At 38.7% G+C, this 23520-nt stretch overlaps 2 protein-coding genes across 2 annotated transcripts in view; both read right to left on the bottom strand.

Moving 5' to 3' along the window:
- Window positions 1-75: 75 nt before the first annotated feature.
- Window positions 76-13890, bottom strand: ada2a (adenosine deaminase 2a). Its single transcript, XM_062035442.1, has 10 exons — window positions 13753-13890; window positions 13098-13416; window positions 12804-13023; window positions 9219-9432; window positions 9017-9144; window positions 8855-8945; window positions 6301-6409; window positions 4334-4491; window positions 3675-3877; window positions 76-3606 (listed from the first exon to the last, which is right to left on the bottom strand). The coding sequence occupies exons 2-10, from the start codon at window positions 13399-13401 to the stop codon at window positions 3498-3500; spliced, it is 1536 nt and encodes a 511-aa protein (XP_061891426.1). The 5' UTR covers window positions 13402-13416; window positions 13753-13890; the 3' UTR covers window positions 76-3497.
- A 7268-nt stretch (window positions 13891-21158) lies between these two features.
- LOC133641831 (chromatin remodeling regulator CECR2) overlaps window positions 21159-23520 on the bottom strand; it is a 76464-nt gene continuing 74102 nt past the window's right edge. The window contains exon 19 of the mRNA XM_062035878.1: window positions 21159-23217. The gene's annotated coding sequence lies outside the window, so the exon portion shown is untranslated. The remainder of the gene's footprint in view (window positions 23218-23520) is intronic.

Below are 23520 nucleotides of genomic sequence, written 5' to 3' on the forward strand. Positions count from 1 at the left end.
TAAAATGCAAGTTTTCAAACAAACTACCAGTCATGTTGACATTACTTTGGACAAACTACACAAATGATTCTCATGAAAACACAATTACGATTTATTAACACATGCCACAATCAATGTGACAAAATTACTAAGAAATGTAAATTTAAAATACAACACTTTCACATGTTAAAACATACAAGCAAAGTACACACACAAATACTACATGGAACCACACTAAAAAAAAAATGTTTCCCCAAAAACCTTAGACAACAATGACATTCAAAAACATCCGCCCACATAAAAACACAGTGGCAATATATCCCCTCATTGTAAGGCACAACTACACCAGCATTCAACAAAGTGCGGAACAAACTTAAATACGTCTGATTTGTTTGAATGAAAAGTCATAATGTGTCAGGTGCTACTGTTCCCCTCCAGTACTGCAGGGGGTGATCAGCTGTTCCTGATTTGTCTACACGACAAACAGTGGATGCTGGGTCACTTTGAGCGCTATTTAAGGATTCGTGGTGGCCAAAAATGACGACGATAGGCCAAAACGTGAAAGGGAAATGGAAGGGGATTAGAAAAAATGGCCCTACTTTCCCGAAAAAAAAGTGCACACATTTTTGTGGATTCTGGCTATGTAGCATTCTCCCCCTAAACTTAAGTCTGTCACTGCGCGCTTTCATCCAAGATATGCACTTTGGGTGGAACAGCCCTTAAAAATGTAGGAGTCTCCTGTCAAATCAGGCCTTCCCAATCTCCCATTGACTTAAATACTTATTTTCCTTACGCGCTTCTGAGGCTGCAATGTAATAAAATAATAAAGGAAACTTCCAGAAAACTATCAAATATATTCTGATTGCTTCAATTGAGGTATTTAGTGAGATGAGGATAAAAGTGGAGAGAGGCGACCACGGCATTAAACGCGAGGTGACATGTTATATGTTTAATACATACAACTATTTCAGCTGGACCGTGATCATTGAACTATGTGACTATTTAATAGAATTAGTATCTATCAAACGCTATAAAAAGGCAGAGGAGCAGCTCAACAATCGCTTTACTAAACACATATGATCAACAAGAATGTCGCAAGCATAATAACAGAAATATGTTATCAATTATAATCAACTGATTCGGGTGTTTTTTGACAGTTAATGCCAAACTGTCAGCTGTCATGCTGTGATTTGCATGCACACACAAATACACCCTTTGATGCGTCACGGCTTCACAAACATTTGTACTAAACAGAACTCTTAACATCCGTTTAATCTACGGAGTTACAGTATATCTAGCCAGAAAGAAGACGCTGTTGTCGCCTGCATATATAAAGCACATCACCATGGCGACACAGATACGGTTAAATCGACCTTTTCACATTTAAAGGCCTACTGAAACCCACTACTACCGACCACGCAGTCTGATAGTTTATATATCAATGATGAAATCTTAGCATTGCAAGACATGCCAATACGGCCGGGTTAACTTATAAAGTGCAATTTTAAATTTCCCGCCACACTTCCGGTTCAAAACGCCTTTGAGGATGACGTATGCGCGTGACGTAGCCAGTTTAACAGAGGTATGGCTTCCCCATTGAAGCCAATACGAAATAGCTCTGTTTTCATCTCATTATTCCACAGTATTCTGGACAGCTGTGTTGGCGAATCTGTTGCAATTTGTTCATTGCATTATGGAGAAAGAAGCTGAGCAAGCAAAGAAGAAAGCGGAGTATTTTGCGAGGGAAGTCAGCAACACAACACAGTCGGTGTTTCATTGTTTACATTCCCGAAAGATGCAGTCAAGATCGAAGAACTCGGACAACAGAGACTCTTACCAGGAGGACTTTGACTTCGTTAACAGACGCAGACGCGATACCGTGAGTACGCTTCCAAACATTTGATCGCTTGCTATAACTAGCTCGAGCTAGTAGCTAGGAGCTAGCATAACAAACACCTGGGTGTTTGTTATGCGGGATTAATTTGTGGCATATTAAATAAAAGCCTGGTTGTGTTGTGGCTAATAGAGTATATATATGTCTTGTGTTTATTTACTGTTGTAGTCATTCCCAGCTGAATATCAGGTCCCACCCGCGCGCTTCCAAACATTTGATCGCTTGCCCGTACGTGCATGTCACGTACGTAACTTTGGTTAAATATATAAGCTTTATGAACCTTTAGTTAGGTGAACGGTCCTTTGGGCTGAGTGAGTGTGTGTGTTGTGCAGGTGTTTGAATTGTATTGGCGGATTTTATGGACAGGATCCCGTCCATATACCGCTCGAGCTATAACTAGCTCGAGCTAGTAGCTAGGAGCTAGCATAACAAACACCTAGGTGTTATTATGTGGGATCAATTTGTGGCATATTAAATATAAGCCTGGTTGTGTTGTGGCTAATAGAGTATATATATGTCTTGTGTTTATTTACTGTTTTAGTCATTTCCAGCTGAATATCAGGTAACCCCCGGCTCTCACAGTATCTTCCCTATCTGAATCGCTTCCACTCCCCACTAGTCCTTCACTTGCACTTTCCTCATCCACAAATCTTTCATCCTCGCTCAAATTAATGGGGAAATCGTCGCTTTCTCGGTCCGAATCTCTCTCACTTCTGGCGGCCATCATTGTAAGCAATAGGGAACTTTGCGTATATGTTCAATTGACTACATCACGCTACTTCCGGTAGGGGCAAGCCTTTTTTTTTAATCAGATACCAAAAGTTGCGATCTTTATCGTCGTTCTATACTAAATCCTTTCAGCAAAAATATGGCAATATCGCGAAATGATCAAGTATGACACATAGAATAGATCCGCTATCCCCGTTTAAATAAAAAAAAATCATTTCAGTAGGCCTGTAAAGTGTTATCTTTTTCATGGATTTCAAGTGTCAGTAAAACTCCCTGTTTGATGATTTTCTCACAGCCAATAAAAAAATGGCATGTTATTAATAATGAGCCACCTTCATTCCTGACTAAGGCACCTTTGCCTAAATTACCCAGTGTGGGCGTGTACGCAGGCTGGATGGGGAGGACGAATAAGAGAAATGTGTGTAACTTCAAGCGCTTTAAAAATACACCTTAATGCAAATGGGAGAACAGGCCCCAAAATACATAGGCATTGATTGATTGGCGCAATCGCAACATCTCGGAATCTTGTAAACATTAGTGAAAGAACGGGTTGAAACTATTAAATTATATTTGTGAAGTGATAACGGAGTTTCCCCTGAACATAAACATACAAAAACAGAGATGGTGTACACTCAGATGTAACACGGAGAAGATGAGCTCCCCCCCAAAAAATGTTGGTAACGTCACTAATCTGATGTTAAGACTTTAGCAAAAAAGAACGTATGCAGCATTTAAAGTTGGTGAGGTCACAGAGCTTTCATCCACCAGTGAACTGTGTCAATGAATGTCCAGGATACTGTAGCACCAAACATACAACTTCCCTACCTGCTCATGGCACAGCAACACTATTAAGAGTCTTTAGAGGAAGCATTGTGGCATAAGTGCAAAAAAATTGTCATAACCGCAGCGTTGTTTCGATAAAGCACTCAGAAACAAATTTGTCCCATTTTCGCTGCCACATGTCCAGAGCTTTGTTCTTCAGCTCTGGGCTCAACGAGCTGTACCTGAAATCAAAGCATTGAGACAGAGTCAGAGAGCAGAATGAGACACTTGGCTGGAAATCACAACTCACAGAATGGAGTTGATGGCCAGTTGTTTGAGGGTCCCCACATTGGACTTTTGCCCACCGAAGCCCACAAAAGCCTCGTAAAAGTCGTAGGAGAGGCCGGACGAACCAAACATGGCCGGATCGTCAGAACTTATGACCACTGGGTGATTCTGGGCCATCAGCATCGCAGCTGGGTGGTTTCGCAGGTCTTCTACCAGCTTCAAAACCTGCACAAGGACCACAGTATAGGGGTGACGAACAGAACCTTACTGTAGATAACACCTATTTGCTTAGTGTTACTTGCCTACACACACTTGAGTTACGACCAACCAGCGGTGTTGCTTTAATTCACATCTGTCGCTGAAAAGCCAGCCAATGACAGTGCCGGAGGGTTCAAATTCTGCCTTTACATTACACCCATACTAAAAAATCTGTTTTGTTTGACCCTGTAAGAGTTTAATTATTCATTCATTCATTGTCTGTACTGCTCGTACTCATTAGGGTCACGGGTCAGACGGATATGTTTGTTATTGTGTTCGGAGTTTTCCCGAGATATTATAGTTGTCTTTTGACACATCTAAAATATTCGAAGAGTCTCTCAATTTAATGCGAAGCAGTTCAAAACCAATGATCTCTTATTGGATGTGTGTGAGTATGCATTGTAGTCGGAGACATGAGAGTACCTGGTTGGAAATGGGACATACTTCCACAGCCACGCCTCTCTTCATAGAAAGATCTCGGGCCAATGGATGGCGAGTCAGAGCAAACCCATGGCCGATTCGTGATGTATTAAACAAAAGAGCATCCAGCAGGTTCTGGTCAACGTCTGTGCCCTCCAGATCTATAGTGCATACAGGACAAACAGACTTTAAAGGGGAACTCCATTTTATTTTTAAGAAATTTTGCCCATCATTCACAATCCTTATGTGTGACTACAAAATGTTGATCTTTTCTGTGCGTTTTTTAATAGTTAAAAACTGCTAGCATGAGGCGGTTAACAAAACAGGTAATGGGGTTTGACCTATTCCGCTTATAAAGTAATCTAAAAAAAACCTCTAACAATCAGGGCCGCCCTACTCAAAAAGCAAAACTGTGTAAGGCCCCGCGATCCGCGGTGGGCCTCGTTTTGCGTAAAGAAGTGCATGTGAGATATAAATTATTAAATGACAGGGCGCTTCTTAGGAAATTTTACCGCAAACCTATTCCTAGCTACTTCCTACTTTCACACTGATATTAATAGAATAGAAAATGCACCCATTTTGTCCATTTGCCGCAGTGGAATAGTGGAATAGTAGTAGGCACTGGGTTGAAATTTCGGTTTAAGTTGTTGTTATGTTGATCAATTAATGTTTTACTGATGTTAAAAGAATGTTTTTGCAGTAAACAAAAAATCTAAATTAATTGATGAATAGTTTATTTTCAATGAATCTGTTTTAGTACAAAACATCATCAAAATCAAATTAAATTTAAGTTTGATTTAAAAGTATAAAAATCGTTTCACATAAAGTGTAAAAAATAAATAAAAAAATTGCTTATGGCCATAATTTAGCCCGGCCAACAACTTTTTATATAGATTATGTAAGTATATATTTAATGTACAGTAGTGACAGGCACATTCATGATAATATTTACAGTATTTGGATCATTTTAAGCATTACCGGTCCTGAACTTCTTTCCAAGGGGCACTGATTTTACAAAGCACAAACACAACAACAAATGCTACTTCCATCAACAACAACAACTGCATTGAGAGCGTGTTCTGTGTTTGCTACCAATAATCATGGCAGACTTTGTGAGAGACACCGATGACGACTATTTTGGGACAAATTATCTTATCTTTTCTACAGGAGAAGAGAGGGTGAAACTTAACGAAATAGAAACCGAGTGCTTCTGCTGCACTGAGTGGCACACAGTGTTACCTCTATGGAAAGGATTTGTTTATCTGGCGAAAAGGACACTGCTCCGAGAGACTGCATCACAATAAATGAAGAATTGTTTGTTCTAACAAAGAAGTACAATGTTTTTTCCAATTAAAATCAAAATCAACAATAGAAGACGGTCTAGGCCAGCTGGACAGGACGAACAACTGTCTTATTGAGTAAGTCATTGTGATATTGGTTGTGATACAAGGATCACATAGTGCTTGGTATCACAACTATGTACACAATCAAGCGAGCTGGGTACAAACAAAACATAATACTTTACAGATAACTTGGTTGTCCATTTGTAGTAGTTATGTTTGTTCTTATTTCTCAGTCAGTACAGATTGGTGTCCTATCGCATTGTATTGTGAGTGAGGAGCAAGACGCCAGAAAAGTAGTTTGTTTGTGTTAACTCCGACAATAACAATGTCGCTATAGCTTGGCTATGTAGCCTGGCTCTATGCTGGTCACGCCATGTAAATGGAGCAATGTTGGCGGTTTTTGTATGTTTTTAAGAGTGCCTATTATCTGCACAGTTAGGCGCCTCTTACTAGCAGTTTTTCGCGATTTAGAATGCACAGAAAAGACAAAGACAAGTGTTCCTTGTCTCACATAAGATTTGTGAATGATGAGCAAAATTCTAAAAAGAAAAAAAAAATGCAGTTCCACTTTGATATGGAATCAATGTAGTCTTAGTTTTCTAATCCTTTACAGTGTTCTTTTCTTACTTGTCTCTCCAGCGTGGAAAAAGAAGGGAAGTGTCACGCCCCTTTCTGCTGGCAATGATAAGGCCTCTCGGAAATACCAAAGTGGATTTCCTTTATCCTCACGACCTACCTGTGTATCACACAAAACATATGCACTTTAGGGCAACAAGATACAATTTGTTACTTAGCTGACTAGTTCCTGGTTCGTAGAGGTACCATTAAGCTGCAAATGTTTTATATTAATCTGATAGCAAGCAAATGCATTGACAGTATTATCGTTTTTTGTTTTTTTTACTTGATTTTTGGAAGATAAATTATTATTTTTTATAAAAAATGGGACCCTGCTTGGCACTCAGCATTAAGGGTTGGAATTGGGGGTTGAATCACCAAAAATGATTCCCGGGCGCGGCCACCGCTGCTGCCCATTGCTCCCCTCACCTCCCAGGGGGTGATCAAGGGTGATGGGTCAAATGCAGAGAATAATTTTGCCACACCTAGTGTGTGTGTGACTATCATTGGTACTTTAACTTTAACTTTATGCCCTTTTAAAAAAATGTTCCTTTAATTTATTGATCATGATATAATATTTTGTCCGTGCGACTCCGGCACAAGTGACCCCGATGAGGACAATATACAAAGTATAGAAAATTGATGGATGGACAGTATGTGTCCTCCTGTATTATATCACAATGGCAACAAAGCTTAGTGGTGACTTTTTATATTATGTTTTTTTTCTACATTTAAAACACTTCCTTGTGGTCTACATAACATGTAATGGTGGTTCTATTGTCAAAATGTTGCATAGATTATGTTTTACAACTCATCTTCAAGCCACTTTCTGGCCGTCTCTTCAGGAATGCGCGGTTTTATTTATGTGGCTCCACTTCGAAAGCTTGGACAGCTTCTTCTCTCCCGCCATCTTTGTTGTGGTTTTAGCGTTACCTATAGCAAGTCTACTGACAAAGTGGGTTCTACACCAGACCTGGGCAAATTAAGGCGCCGCATGCGGCCCGTTAAGCTTTTCAATCTGGCCCGCCGGACGTTCCCAAAAAAGTTTTTTAGATCTTTAAGATGGAAACTGTAGCTGCCATTATGATGTGCAGTGATGTTTTCAAATTACCGTAAGTCTTGAACTATACAAAGTAGTTAAATGGTTGGAATCTGCGCTTTTGCATGATATACTAGTTACTATGGTAATCTAAGTCACAGCAACTCAGACGAGGCACCAAGCAGTGTGGGTGGGGAGCGTTTCCACAGAGTGTTTCCAGAGCGGCCAGCCTGAAATGCGGGTGTCAGGGACAGACGCGGAAGGAGATTTTTACAACAAAGTTCTAAAGCTTAGTGATCCATCACATATATCAGATTGTAGGTGGTTTTATTTTTTACCCTACACGTTCATATTTCGCTGTGTTTGTTGTGTTTTTGTTGTGTTTCGCTTGATTGTAAAATATGTCGATCGAGAGGGGGTGTGACGTTCATATGTTGTCAATATTCAGTGTTTTATCCTTCATAGTTCATATTGTAAATCCCACATTCTTTATTTTAATGTACATTCTGGGTGTCTCATTCAGTAAAAGAATGTAAAATTCCATTCCGTTTTTTAAGGCGGTCTGTCATAACGTTTTTAGCATTCAATCAGGAATGTATTGTGAGGTTTTGTGTTAGTGTTCCTAAAAATAGATATAACGGCCCCCAGACACATTTTTTTCTCTAAATCTGGCCCCCCGAGTGAAAATAAATGCCCAGGCCTGTTCTATGCGCTACTTTGTATTAAAAATGGCAACAGTGGAGGATGCATGTGCATGTACGAGCCAGTCTGCCCCACAACAAGAGGATAGTGAAATGGAAGGCGCTTATTGACTACAGCGTCGAACTTTGGAAAAATGTCTACTATATATGGATAATTCGCTGACGTCACCAACGGCAAAAACGTCACTAATGGGGCCAATTTCCGACAGCCTGTTCCCCAGGAAGTATGAACAAAGACAAGATTGTTTTATACCGTAAATGGCGATGGAACACCGCAGAGGCCATCACAGTGTATATGTTTCTTTTACTTTTTACTCATAGCTGTATGTAGAAGTGGCTGGTTGCATCAGTTCTGCTCTTTTATTGTCTTTAATGTTCCTTGTTTTCTTTGATGTTTGATGCTTCCCTCTTACACACATGTAAGAGGGATGTGTGCTATGGCTATGAGTTGTTTTTTCCCTTGGCCTCAGTCTGGGACCCCCCATTGTTTACCTGTATCTCACCTTTTTTGTAAGGGGCGCCGGAAGATGGCAGACCCGTCAGCGATCCTGTTCTGTCTCCCTGAAATGTTTGTCTGATCTTGAATGGGCTTGTGCTGAAAATTTTAATTTCCCCTCTGGGATTAATAAAGTATTTCTGATTCTGATTCTGATAAATATCTCCGCATGCCTCCATGGTTTGATTTCCAATTTTTGGGACTTACGCAGATCCCAAACACACAACAGCAGGTACCAATAGGTAAGAAAAGTTTTTTTTTTTTTAACAGGGCCCCTTTAACATACAGCATTCTTTGTGTCCATAGAATAAAAAAATGTACAGTTCTCACCAAGTCAAAGCCAACCATTAAATCTGGGAAGTCTCTCTGCAGCTTCATGGCATACTCCATAACTCCCCTCATTGCAGATTCATCCATGTTCCTGCAACATAAACCATGTGATCAATCATCGGGTGTACATGTCTCGCTATTGAGCTTCAATGCTCAGAGCACCTTGGAACGATAAAGATGAATCTGCTTCCAAAGAAGTCTGGGTGGTCGCCTATGAAGTCCTTAGTGACGTCACGGTAGGCTTTCAGAGCCCACGTCGAGTCGTGAGTGCTGCCGTCCAGCTCGTATGTCTGAGCGCAGTCAAGATGTGTAGATGAGGAAATGACAAGTCAAGGTGTTAGCATGTCAATGTGCGTGCGTTTACCTGAGGCAGTAAAGCACGTAGTTCCACGTACATGACGTTGTCCATGTAGAACTGTTTGAGACCGTTGTAGTAATAGTCTCTGAAGACGGGAGCGTACGTGATCAGACCTCTCACAGCATTGAAGGCTAGATCAAACTTCTCCCAGACCACATCCTGGTTGGGATACAAAGCTGCGGGATTGCCATCGGTGAAGAGGGTCAGGTTGGCCAGGATGCTGAAAGGGGTAAAAACGCCGAATTCATGCATATGTCAGCAAATAAAGAGGAAAAAGTACAGCAGTACCTCAGTTTTCGTACGGCCCACTTTCATATGATTTGTTTTTGAAGAAAATGTTACATATACTGTAGGTTGTCGTACAGCTAAACATTGTATTTAGCTTGACCACCAAAGATTTTGTGGAATTGAGTGCCCAGACAAAGAACCACCCAGTCATTGTGTGTTTGTTATTGAATATGACTGCAAAATAAGGCACCAAGAGTCCCAAAAAGTTGCATGTGAGGTAGGGCTGGGCGATATATCGATATATCGCGGGTTTGTCTCTGTGCGATATAGAAAATGACTATATTGTGATATTCGAGTATATGTTCTCACACAGTTGCTTTTAGCTGCGCATTACACTACAGGCTTTTCTCACTCTTTCTTGTCTCTCCTTCTCACAGAGACATAAAACAAGCGCACCTTCTTACATACGTCACATACTGTCGCGCGTGCAACGTCATACGCCCTCGCCGAGCAGAGAGGTAGCGGAATGGGTAAGTTTAGCTGTGGTGCTCGCGGTGCTGTGCGAGTGGTAATACGAGAGAGAGAAGGTGTCAATCTGGTAACAAATGAAGGAAGAATAATTAATTCCCAAGAAAAACAGCACAGGGTCCATCGTCTGGCGGTGGTTTGGCTTCTACCGGGAATATGTTGAACAATTATGCGGCAAAAGCGTTGCTACAAAAAGTAGCAGCACTGCTAATGTGTAGCATCATGTGAAAAGTCACCCACTAGAGCAGGGGTCGGGAACCTTTGTGGCTGTGAGAGCCATGAAAGCCAAATATTTTAAAATGTATTTCCATGAGAGCCATGTAATATTTTTTTTAACACTGAATACAACTAAATGCATGCATTTTTAAGTAAGACCAACATTTTTGGATTATAATAAGTCTCTTATTCTTTTTAATAACATTGTTATTCTGAAGGTAACCAACAATAAATAAAATACTTCTTACCATTAACGTGACTTCTGGTGCTGCAAGGTTTTGCTGATGGCTTTGTAGTCGTTATTTTTAACACTGTGATTACCAGCGGAATTATTTATTACTTATTATGTTCAGCAATGTCAGCTAAGATTTATTTGAGAGCCAGATGCAGTCATCAAAAGAGCCACAGGTTCCCTACCCCTGCACTAGAGAATGAAGAGTGCTTGAAACTCCGCATGTCAACATCTCCGTTCGGTGCCACACCCACAAAATGCAACCAAAGTAACCATTTCCACATCAACACCGTATGAAAAAAATAATCAACAACAGAATGAGATAACATCCGCAGGAACCTACCTATTATGCAGCTAATTTTTATTTGACAGTTATTGAAATATCTTGTGTGACATCATGCACAAAAGTGCACCTTATTTGTTTTAAACAATTGTAGTGGCATTCTGTACAAAAAGTGCACTTTAATTTAGTGTTGTTTTGATATGTCTAGGGCTGCAACAACTAATCGATTCAATCGATTAAAATCGATTATAAAAATAGTTGGCGATTAATTTAGTCATCGATTCGTTGGATCTATGCTATGCGCATGCGCAGAGGCTCTTTTTTTTAATTTTTATAAACCTTTATTTATAAACTGCAACATTTACAAACAGCTGAGAAACAATAATCACAATAAGTATGGTGCCAGTATGGTGCCAGTATGCTGGGGTTTTTTTTCAATAAAATACTGGAAAGGATATAAATGTAGTTTGTCTCTTTTATCCGATTATTAATCGATTAATCGAAGTAATAATCGACAGATTAATCGATTATCAAATTAGTTGTAGCCCTAGATATGTCATATTAGTGACATCATGCTCAAAAAAGCACTAATAGCTTGTTTTAAAATATCTCTGACAATCTTGCACTTTCTGTTTTGGAATGTACATGAATGTTTGTGCCACTGCTTAATAACGGTTTAATGAATACAGTTTTGGTAAATTGACTTAGTTGTGATTTCCCTCTCTGCATGAAAGTTTAAAATGAGCATATATTAATGAAGTATGAACAAGAATGTTTTAATGTAGACACATAGAATCATCATACTGCTGTGATTATATGCATCAAGTGTTCATTCAAGGCTAAGGCAAAATATCGAGATATATATCGTGTATCGTGACATGGCCTACAAATATTGAGATATTAATAAAAGGCCATATCGCCCAGCCCTAATGTGAGGGCACTTTAATAAAGAAGATGAGAGCAAGTGAATTACAAAATGAAGTCATAGCAAAGTACAAAGGCGACATCCATGCTACCGCTCTTCTCTCTGCACCCTTTGCCAACAAGAGTCCTGATACAACTTCTTCACTTCCGATATGATGCCGATGATGGAGCCTTGAGTGTTGGCCGATACCGATATTAATACCAAACAATATTAAGACAAATCTTAGCACAAATTTGTATTATTTTGTAGAGTTAAATGTTAGAAAATGCTTGGTCAAGTGAAATTACTCAGAACAATGGTAGGAAAAACAAACTTAACCTATTTATTACCAGGAATGGACTTAGGCTCTTTAATTAAATGGAAGTGAAAATGTATTTTTGGCGACACTTAGTAGTCAAAATAATTTATTAAGATTAGTGCTTGACTCTCATGAGCAGTAAATTGAATGATGCGGACACGTTTATTACTGGATACAATCTAATACGTTTATGGCTTGAATACTTTGTATCTGTAAGCAATATGCAACTATAAGTATTCGATACTTGTTTATATTAACAAATGTGGTGTTTAAAGTGCAATATTGTTTTATTAGGTATGTCTAGCATAAGTGCTATTGTGTTTGATTAGCTGTTGCATAGCTGCTAGTAGTCTATAGCCTACCATTTTATGCCTTTTGTAAAGGACTTCACTAAAGTACGAGATAAGACCAACCTTCTGTGCTTACTAGAGGACACACAAGTAAACACACTACAAGACTGCCTGTATCAGAGATTTTAGAAGCAAATCGGTATCAGGCGATCCTTGTTTTTTATAATATCAATCGGGGACACTTTTGACTAAAGCTAAAGTGATGTTAAATGCCCATTTATCCTTTTCATTCATCATTTATAGGCATTTCATATTGTTTTCTGCATGTAAAACTAAGAGTGTTCTTTATAAAATGTGTGTCGTGTTCATATTTCTCGATCTGGAACGGATTGATTATGGGAAAAAGTAATAGTGGTATCATAGTGTTGTGTAAAAGTTCATGTGTTGCATGAACAATTAGTATCAACGCTGTCAGAGAAGTCACAATATGCTTATAACTGGAAGCAGGAGTGTTTCCAATAGTTCGACCCACAACATTGAGCATCATTATGTCTATAAAGAACTAATTCTCTTGTATAGTTTATAGCTCACCTGTTGTCCAGATCAGTGACGTCGCCCATTTTTCTCCTGAGATTTTCCAGCAGCATCCATGCGGAACAATGTTGTAAAGGTTCAGGCCTCCCCGACGAGAAGATAAAACGGATCGAGCGTTTGTCAGTGACACACATGTAACAGTTGGGTCGATACGTCACGTTTTTCACCAGCCATTCATGATCCCCCATAGCGAGGTCGTGCACGTGCAGCGCTCCACCTGAACCATTAATGATAAGCGTGTGTTTTGGGGCATCAGCAACTGATTACTTTCATTGAATTATCAATGTGTACCTTTGGGCATTTTCTGCAGCAGGTTGAAAATGGGGCTGCTTCGGATGAACTGTCGAGCCTGGAAGAAGTGCATCGACGGAGGGAAATGTACCTTCCTCATTTCCTCTTGTTTCATTTCAGACAACCGGGCGTCTAGAAGTTTCTCCAGGTCCGTCAGCACCACTTGTCCCCCGGTCTGCTGGGAGGCCTCCTGCTGTATGAGAGCCTCTCTGGTCCTAGGGTCTGGCATGGACAGAACACCTGCTGCATGCCACAGTAGTATACAGCTCACCGCCACCAGAGGGCGCTGGTACTCGGCTACCATCCTCCACCCGAAAGTCTGGCGAACACCAAAAGAAGCGACAACTAAAACGTTTTAGTCAAAAATTGAAACGTCAATGTGAATAAAACACGTAATGTAGCTGTATTTACGTAAACGCAGCGCTGTGCTCACGAGTTAAGACTGAAATAGCACTCATTTTGTAACTTTTGTGTCGTAACTTGAACTGACAAATCATGAAGATGATGTTAGGGTCTGTTATTGCAAAATGTCGTCAAATGAAGGTGAAAACAAGATATAAAATGTAAACCTCGACGGTTGTTGACGACGTCCTTTGTTGTGATTGCCACGCTTACAAGATAAACACCAAGCAACGACAATGATAACAATTTTTACCTTAAGGCGTTTTGTCAGCAAATAAAGAAGTCAGCAAAAAGACGTCAAAAAAAGATGTTGGAGTGTTTTTCTGGTGGGTCTTGTTGTCAAAAGCAAGCTGGGTATGATACCTCGTAAGGCCCGCCCCTTGGATGTGATTGGCTGAAATATCTCCAACACGGCAATCCTATTGGAGAAAATAAAAGTCGCTTGAGGAAATATTCTGGCCCAAAAGAGATAACAGCACTCCTTTGTAAATCCATCCATTACCTACCGTTTGTCCCTTTCGGGGTTGCGGGGAGTGCTGGAGCTTATCCCAGCTCCATTCGGCCGGAAGACGGGGTACAACACAGATAGACAGACAACATTCCATATATATATATATTTATTGCTTTGATTGTATTGAGTTTATATGGAATTTTTCCCTTTGATAATTGTTTTCTTTAGATTTGTGTTGCGTTCTAGAAACTACAGAAGGTATATGTTGATGATGGCATCAATGTCAGTAGCAGCTTTTTAATTTTTAATTTTTTCTGTTACTTTTTTTATTTTTATAACTGCATTGTACGTCTTGCCATATGTCACAAATTGGTATATAAGTAACCAGAAGTACGTTCTGCAAAATATTTTAATTTCTCATATTGGGAAGACATTTAATTGTGTTATTTTCAGTGTTAAATTATTTTTTTCAGAGTTGACGTAAAAATATGTTTGCCAGTCCCACGGTTTAGTTTAGTTTGGTTTATTCCGGGTTTCTTGAATGCAGTTGCTTTGACATTTTTCTCAAAGGTTTTCATACATCTACAATAAACAAAACTTCAATGGAAAAGCTAAAAAAAATTAAAAAAAAATAAAAAAAGATTGCTGTTGTATTTTTTTTAGGTTTAAAATGATCACGCTTTAAGAACAGTTTTATTGATACCATGCATTAACCATGTTGTAACACAACACCTGTCCCCACCCAGAACAAGTTTGTCTGGATTATTGGATAATTCGTAATTGTGGTCCGCAGTGCTGCCAATTTTGTAGCTTAATCTGGCGATTTTTTAAACCTCTTGGAGACTTGTTTTTTTTTTTGTAAACAGCCACTAGCGACAAATCTAACGATTTATTTTGTGTGTCTTGGAGACTCTGCGGTGAAAGCACGAAGCGATTACTTTCCTCAACGAGCAGTGACAGGTGCCTCCGGTCAGCTGGTGCTGCCGCTGCGCGCGCACCGAGCAGAGCGGGCGGAAATGCAGCGGTTTGACTCCGCGCATGCGCAAATAATTTGCCGTCTGGACTTCAATGCCCATCCATCCATCCATCCATTCCTACCCGGTGCGTTCCAATTGTAGTGGAAAGTCGAAAGTTTCGACTGGAATTTTAAATGTAAATGTGTCTTTAAAAAATCCTACTGTACGCAACCTCAGTCATTTTCTCACCTCGTCAGTGTGTGTGTGTCTCTCTGTGACTAAAGTTTAACATAGTTGTTAGAGCTTGCTAACTCTAGCTACCTCAACATGTCTCATTGTAAATATTTATTCACTGTCACTTCAAGCTAATATAGAATCACTGCAATGCCCAAATTCCATCGTCCATGTTAATGAGCCAGCCATTAGATTTGGTTTGTTAGTTTAGTTTAGTTGAGTTTATTATTTCTTCGGTCAGCGGTCAACAAAATAAACAGTTTTTACATAAACAAACAGTTGTACACTCATAAATTGAAAATGTTGCAGACCGAAAGGGTTTAGGCTGAAGTTGAACACTTATTGCGCCTAAACCTATAAACAATGTCAAATACCAGATGAGCTTCCAAAAATTATGAAATTTCCTTTGCACAACATATTATAAATACACCTTGAACACAACATAAATATTAGGGCTGTGAATCTTTGGGTGTCCCACGATTCGATTCAATATTGATTCTTGGGGTCACGATTCGATTCAAAATCAATTTTTTTTTTCAATTCAACACGATTATCGATTCAAAAACAATTTTTCTCCGATTCAAAACGATTCTCTATTCAGTCAATACTTAGGATTTCAGCAGGATCTACCCCAGTCTGCTGACATGCAAGCATAGTAGTAGATTTTTGTAAAAAAGCTTTTATGATTGTAAAGGACAATGTTTTATCAACTGATTGCAACAATGTAAATTTGTTTTAACTATTAAATGAACCAAAAATATGACTTATTTTATCTTTGTGAAAATATTGGACCCCGACTTAAACAAGTTGAAAAACTTATTCGGGTGTTACCATTTAGTGGTCAATTGTACGGAATATGTACTTCACTGTGCAACCTACTAATAAAAGTCTCAATCAATCAATCCAAAGTGTGTTGTCAAGCTTATGAGATGCGATGCAAGTGTAAGCCACTGTAACACTATATATTTTTATTTTTATAAATGTCTAATGATGATGTCAATGACAGATTTTTAATCACTGCTATGTTGAAATTGTAACTAATATTGATACTGTTGTTGATAACATTCATTTTTGTTTCACTACTATTGGTTTGTTCTGTGTCGTGTTTGTGTCTCCTCTCAATTGCTCTGTTTATTGCAGTGTTGCTGGGTCGGGTTTGGTTTTGGAACTAGATTGCATTGTTATGGTATTGCTGTGTATTGTTTTGTTGGATTGATTAATTTAAAAAATAAATTAAAAAAAACTAAAAATAAATCAATTAAAAATCGATTTTTTAAAAATGAGAATCGATTCTGAATCGCACAACGTGAGAATCGCGATTCGAATTCGAATCGATTTTTTCCCACACCCCTAATAAATACTGTTCAGTTATATACACAGTAAAGACATGTGAAATATTCTTGTACACGTGTTAGTTACCTTTGTACCAATTATATACTATATACATATATACTGTAGTATATAATTTGTAATTATATACATATATACTATATACTTTCATTATTAGTGAATACCACAACCCTCCATTCTTTCGATCTAATGTGATACTTAAAGATTTAACAATGCAGAATTTAATTTAAAAAAAACTAAGAATCAAAAGAAGAAAGTTAATTTGCATTTCTTAGACTTATATTTTTAAACTCACTTGTATTTCGTCCATTGCAATAAATTATGCAAGTAAAGCGATTACATCATATAGGACAGCCAATAGCTACTTTCCTTGAGTAAGAGTTAGCTATTTAGGTTGATAATGCTATTAAATGCAGGTTCAAAAAAAATATATTGTATGTCATTAAATACCTCATAAGACTGCTGTAGAAAAAACATTGTCCCTTTTGCAATGATGTGTGAAAGGTACAGTGGTGTGCCGTCACAGGGCCAGCTTGGCCTTCTCTGCTGGCCTAACATAACTAGAAATCATGATCATAATTAAAGATAAAATTAATTTTTTATTTACTTTCCCTAAATATCTAAATGTATTCATATTCTTCCAGTGCTGTTGTTCTTATCCAATCGGAATTCAGCTAGCTTATGTTGCCATGCTGTACGAAATCTGCCCGGGGCCTTCAGAATCAACAATGCGGGCGTCCGTGCACTCTAAGTGAACGGGCACATACAGTTGATAGATAATTGCGGTAGCCAATCAGATCACGAGTTATTATCAGTAAGGCCTTCCAGCTGGCCTCACGTTGAACGTGACATTTACGCGTCCTGTGATTGGATACTCACTTGAGAATCACAAGTGAGTATGTAATCATAAGTTAGGAGTTGCACTTCCTGCGAGAGCTTGGCTCGCAGAGAAACCTGGGGCCGTACTTATCAAGCTTCTCAGAATTACTCCTAAGAAGTCTGCTAAGAGTTGACTGAAGAGTAAATAAATTCTTCGCTGAAAGCTGCACTTAAAAGTTAGTTATCAAGCGTCTTACTCACACTTTCAGCGAAGTGTAGGACGGAATCTTAAGTGTCACACTCAGAGCTGAATTACGACATTACTATGTGCCGTAAATGGAATTTTAGGTGACGTCATTTCTGTGTCCATAGAAATGACCAATCATGAAAGGGAATCCGTTGTCTAAGAATAAAGAAATATCTTGGAAATATTTAAGTGGACAATGGGAGTGTATATTTTGACAATAAACAACAAAATAATACAAAACAAACTAGTCCCCGCCGGCACTCACGCTACCGCTCCCTCTCTTGTCGCCCACACACTCACTGACGTCACTCACCTCACGGCCACGCACATTCGCTACTGTCATAACATTTTCTTTCCAATTCATTAATTAGGCAACTAATTTGAAACTGGTGTGGGTGGCTCTATAAATACTAGCCCACTGCAGCCACATGCAGAAATCAACATGGAATCGAAAAGTATTAAATCTGTGACAAAAATAATACCCGCTCTGTCTAAACGATACCGTTTGATCAGCTGCTCGTCATCAAACAAATCCAGAACATCGTTCCGCTCCCTGAATGTTCGCGCACGTCTCTCTCGCCTCAGTGCCATCCCCTGCTGGCAACTCCTAACCACTTAAGACACCTCTGAAGGTCTTTTAAATATCGTGGAGAGTAGGAGTGATTCTTAGACTTAAGAACGTTGATAAAAAGCTTTTATTCTTAAGTTTGAGAGTAGGACTAAATTTCACAAATTCTCAGGACTTAAGTGTAAAATGGCACTCTAAGAAGCTTGATAAGTACGGCCCCTGATATTCTACTCGCTTTTTAAAACCCACGATGGCCGAAGAGCAAATCAGTGATTAGGTTGCACATATATACTTGCAAGGCGATATTGGAGAAGGACATTTCAAGAGAAGCTCGATCTCGTGAGACAAGGTCAGCCGACCCTTGACCTAGCTAACCTGTGCCAGCCAGTGAAATGGTTTGTCCGCCCCTTCCAGCTTCCAATGCGTGCTGAAAATTGTGAGTTCAAATATTTTAATTCATTATTTTCTCACATTTAAAATGTTTTTACAATTATTTTCAATTTGACAGTAAGTAAAGATGTTTTTAATTTCTGATGCGAGTTTTTGATTTTTAAATGTGCTGGAAAATAGAGGTGATTCAATCAATGCCCAGTTGTGCGCAAGTGTGTTTCTGTATAGTATTTTTGCAGCCGTGGTCATGTGACGACATAAATTAAAGTCAGACCAAGTCAATGAAGGCCTAGGTGTGAAATGCAAGGCCCGCCACTGGAAAGGTCCCATGAGGTAGTAATAGCATTAAGTGTCCTAGAAGAGGATGAACACTGATTAAAGGGGTTAGTTGTCAACTTGTCACAATCATGTCACGCCTCCTCTCAAATATTTATATGGCTATGCCCGTGACTGCGTGGGTTCCCTCCGGGTACTGCGGCTTCCTCCCACCTCCAAAGACATGCACCTGGGGATAGGTTGATTGGCAATACTAAAATAGGCCCTAGTGTGTGAATGTGAGTGTGAATGTTGTCTATCTGTGTTGGCCCTGTGATGAGGTGGCGACTTGTCCAGGGTGTACCCCGCCTTCCGCCCGAATGCAGCTGAGATAGGCTCCAGCACCCCCTCCCCCGAAAGGGACAAGCGGTAGAAAATGGGTGGATGGATGTATAGAGTTAGGATCTGCGCTCACCTACCATAGTCTTCTCTAGAGTAAGATGCCTAGACATGGGGTGAGAAGATTTTTTGTTTTTCATGTTAAAGTCACATAATGTGCCTACAACCAAACTATTACCTTTAAAAAATGTGAAGGGAAACATTTAATTTGGACTTCTATAAGTTAGCTATACCTAACTAACTGCAGTAGTTCGACATGGTTGTCATCTTTGGCACTATCATGACATTCAATTTGCACTTGTCACATTCTTACCATGAATTGATTTACGTGGACCCCGACTTAAACAAGTTGAAAAACGTATTCGGGTGTTACCATTTAGTGGTCAATAGTACTGAATATGTACTGTACTGTGCAATCTACTGACAAAAGTTTCAATCAATCAAACATATACATGCTGTACAATTAAGTTTGGCCCAGGGGCGTCACTAGATTTTAAGGACAGGGGGGGGCTTAGCCCCCAGAAGATGCACAGGATGCGAGCGAACGTAGCGCACGAGCACAAAACTTCACAAACGGCTAACAAAGACTTACAAATTATTCATTGTTATTATTTAAAAAATGCACGGGACGAAATGAAATGCTCCCCGGGACGATGGCTTTTAATCTTTTTTTTCTTTTTCTTTTTATGTATTTATTCATTTTACATTTTATATTAAATGTCTTGGTTTTTCCTCCCTCTGAAAATCCTATGAAATGTTTAAACAAGCCATCCTATAATAATACAACAGCTATTAATTTAATATAATAAAACACATATATTTGATGTTTTTTTTCATTATTTTAACAATAGGCTAATGTATATTACTTTATATAGATTGTACAAGAAACACAAAACTTAAAAACTAAATTATTTACAATTGCAGACACAAGGTTTCAAGCAGCTTCACTCATTGTAAAGGAAGACGGAAGTCCACGCAGGAGAAAAATGACTACAAAGATGGTGTCTGGGTTTTTCTTATCCAAAGGTTGGCCCTCAGCCTCAGACCACCAATGAACTCAAACTCACTGAGTTTGCTCTTACCCCTCTGGTACAACATATATATATATACATATTAAGTCTTTCATACATATACATATAAATGTGTATATATATACATACATATACATATATACGTGTATATATATATACGTGTATATATATATATGTATATGAAAGACTTAAAGGTATACTAGAGGATGTTGTGGATCATGTTGACTATTGGTCCTCCTAATTGTCAATCATTCTGGTGATGTTACGTAAGGATTTTGAGTGATGTGGGAATTTTCTATACGAACAAGTGGAATGGATTGGATACCGACACACTAAAGGGGCGCTCTCTACCTTACGCTATGAAGTGAGGGGAAACTGAGTGAATAATGACAGGTTATATTATTATTTATTGAAACTCATATTCGGGCCACTTTATAATGAATATGTCGGCATGTATTTGTAAAGAAAAAAAAAATATATATATATAACACCAAATTATTTAGGGGGGCTTAAGAATATTTTAGGGGGGCTTGAGCCCCCCTATTATAGGCCTAACAACGCCAATGGTTTGGCCTAAAAAAAATCCTCTTAATTTTCTTTGCTCATTTTGTGTTGAGATTGATTACTTGTCAACTTTTCAATACAACTGAACTTTATAATTTAGCACGGCCATCTTTAAAAATGTTTTTCTACTAAGATAACATTGTGACAATTACAATGTGTCCGAGTGGCTGCAAAAAATGTTTTTGTTACAATGAGTTGAAAAATGAAAAGGGACACACATTTTAAGCCTTAAACTTAAATTGAATGTGTGGATTATTGAAAGCTGCTTTGATGAGAAACTCACGCTCGTAAAAAGTCTCTGAACCAACCTGGTTTTTCTTTACAGTATGATTTTTGTCCCATTATTAACCTGGAATAAATGTTCAAATGTCAATAACACATACACAACATTTAAGAGGAAAAAGATATTTATTTTTAAGAAATGTACAGTATAGAAAATACTCCAGTCCATTTCCCAAACAATCTGTCAGTCAAGAAAAAAATATACAGGTAATTAATTTCCAATTCAGAGCGAGGTAAACAACCGCATGCGCACGCGCACACGCACGCACACAAAGAAAAGAAAGACAACACATTTATATTAAAACACGTCCAACAGATGTACACAAATTCTTAAAGGGGCAAATAAATAGAATTCACATGTAAATGTTTTTTACTAGTGCATCACAGCGGACTTGCGCGCACACACTTGGCAGAGACCTGCTTCTAATTTTACACACAAACCTGTACACAGTACCCCACACAAACACTTGGAAATTTTGCAACTCTGCAGATTAGATAACACAAGTGTAGACACTACCTCAAGAGCAGACCCCATTAGAGCTACTAAAATTGAAACAAATTCACAATGTGAAATATTTCGCCTGTTGAGAATTCTCCTTCAATGAGACTTACAATGCTATGCAGCTATTGCTATGAATTACATTCCTGCCAAAATGCTGGATTTACATTGAAGCCATTAGTCCAAATTGTGCAGGTATAAAGGCAAACTATGAGACTTTCATTTTTACATAGCTGTCATTACATATGTAGATTACACACATTTTCTGTCAAGATCTTAATTGGTAGATCAGTAGCAGATCATCGTGAAGATTACATACATTTTCTGTCAAGATCTCAATTGGTAGAGCAGTAGCAGATCATCGTGACAACTTATAATCAAAATGCTAAGGAGTCGGTAACCCTATTATTAGACTCACGGGATCCTACAGATTGACTCAATGAGGTAGATTAATTTGCTGCCAAATAGATGAGGAAAAAAAACAATTATAAAATTATAGCTGCTCTGACAAATGGTGTTCAAAGAACCTTCAAATAAATGAAGAACCAATGATGTCAAATACACAGAAATAAAAGAACAGCCATCCATTTCAATTGTAGTCACACTATTTAAAAAATAAAAGCTCCTCACATTAAACTTGAGGTCAACCTCAACACATGTACCGGCAGTTAAATGTGTCTACGTTGCACCTGTTCCAATAAACAGTGGAGAAAAATACCCGTATAGAAAGTGTAATCCCTGAGAAGAAAAGAAGCAAATCACAGATGACAGCATGGAGAGAACGAGGCTGTTAACAAATCTAGAGCACCTCGTTAACCAATGTGGAATGCCAAAGGATCAGAGTAGATAGATTTTGTGTGCATATGCAACAACAAGCAGGATGAGACATCACCTGAAAAGATTCCCTTACTTGGAGGTGAAGGGGGTTTCATCACTAATAATGGATTTAGACTTATTTACAATAAACAAGCATTGATGGACAATGAAAGACTATGCAAGGCCACTCACGTTGAGGATGTTTAGTCTAACAAAGCCATAGTGCATATAATTAAGTCAGGTACAATCACATACAACCAGTGTCATTTTAGCCTATACTCCTCAGTAAAGAAGGCAGTTCACAAGACCACATTGAAACTTCTATTTGTCTATGTAAAAATAGGACAGGAAGTTTGTTCATCAACACTCTTAATGGCAGCAAGTGTGCTTGATTTGATGCATCTAAACATTCACTCATACATTCACAAAACCAACCAAGACAACCGGACTTGATTGGTGTACCATCCTAATCTATACCTGAGATTAACAAACCAGTTGGAAATGAACGTTTTAGATCGCAGTGCAAGTCTCTTCCCTTCTGTCTGCCACGTCATTAAGGGCAGATGGATGTATCTAGTGAATTCATCCATACTTTTATTGTTCACAGTGGAGAGGGGGTGTCCAGTGTTCTCCATTATGGCCTAGTGGTAAAAGTCAGTGTTGTGTCTTCTTGAGCAAAGAGAAACTAACATTGCAGCCCTACAAGTAACACAATCGAAAGGTTCTTGTTCACTAGGGCTCAGTAGTTACATCAATAGTATGACTTTTCATGAAGGATGTTCAAGTCTGACCAAAATGGAAGCCAGTAAAAGCCTGTCAGCAGGCCCAAACCTTTCATTTAGCTCACTTTGTCATGCCTGGGAAGCAAAAGGGACAACATGTAAACATTTGGCTTGCTGTACATTAGCAGAGCAGTGTTTTGTTTTGTTACTACAAAGTACACACATGGCAAATTATTATATAGTAGGGGTGTCCCGTCTGATATTGATATCTGTCCCACCGATATTTGTAAAAAAAAAAAAAAAAAAAGTATATCAGCCTGCATCTAAAATCTACGATATAAGCTTTCGATACAGAACAGCCATTTAACATCTAAATGTCGTTGAATAAGCAAAAAAGGTTTATTAAAGAAAGGTAAACATGGTAGGCTGGAGGTTACC

The sequence above is a fragment of the Entelurus aequoreus genome, linkage group LG24 (genome assembly GCF_033978785.1).
Source record: "Entelurus aequoreus isolate RoL-2023_Sb linkage group LG24, RoL_Eaeq_v1.1, whole genome shotgun sequence".
Lineage (NCBI taxonomy): Eukaryota > Metazoa > Chordata > Actinopteri > Syngnathiformes > Syngnathidae > Entelurus > Entelurus aequoreus.

What these genes read in the sequence shown, in the direction of transcription:
- ada2a (XM_062035442.1), bottom strand. Translation starts at nt 13,401, where the DNA reads ATGGTAGCCGAGTACCAGCGCCCTCTGGTGGCGGTGAGCTGTATACTA. An exon ending in TACGTGCTTTACTGCCTCAG is followed by an intron (nt 9,145 to 9,218) that starts GTAAACGCACGC and finishes GACTGCGCTCAG; the next exon opens with ACATACGAGCTGGACGGCAG. An exon ending in CTGGCCATCAACTCCATTCT is followed by an intron (nt 3,607 to 3,674) that starts GTGAGTTGTGAT and finishes CTTTGATTTCAG; the next exon opens with GTACAGCTCGTTGAGCCCAG.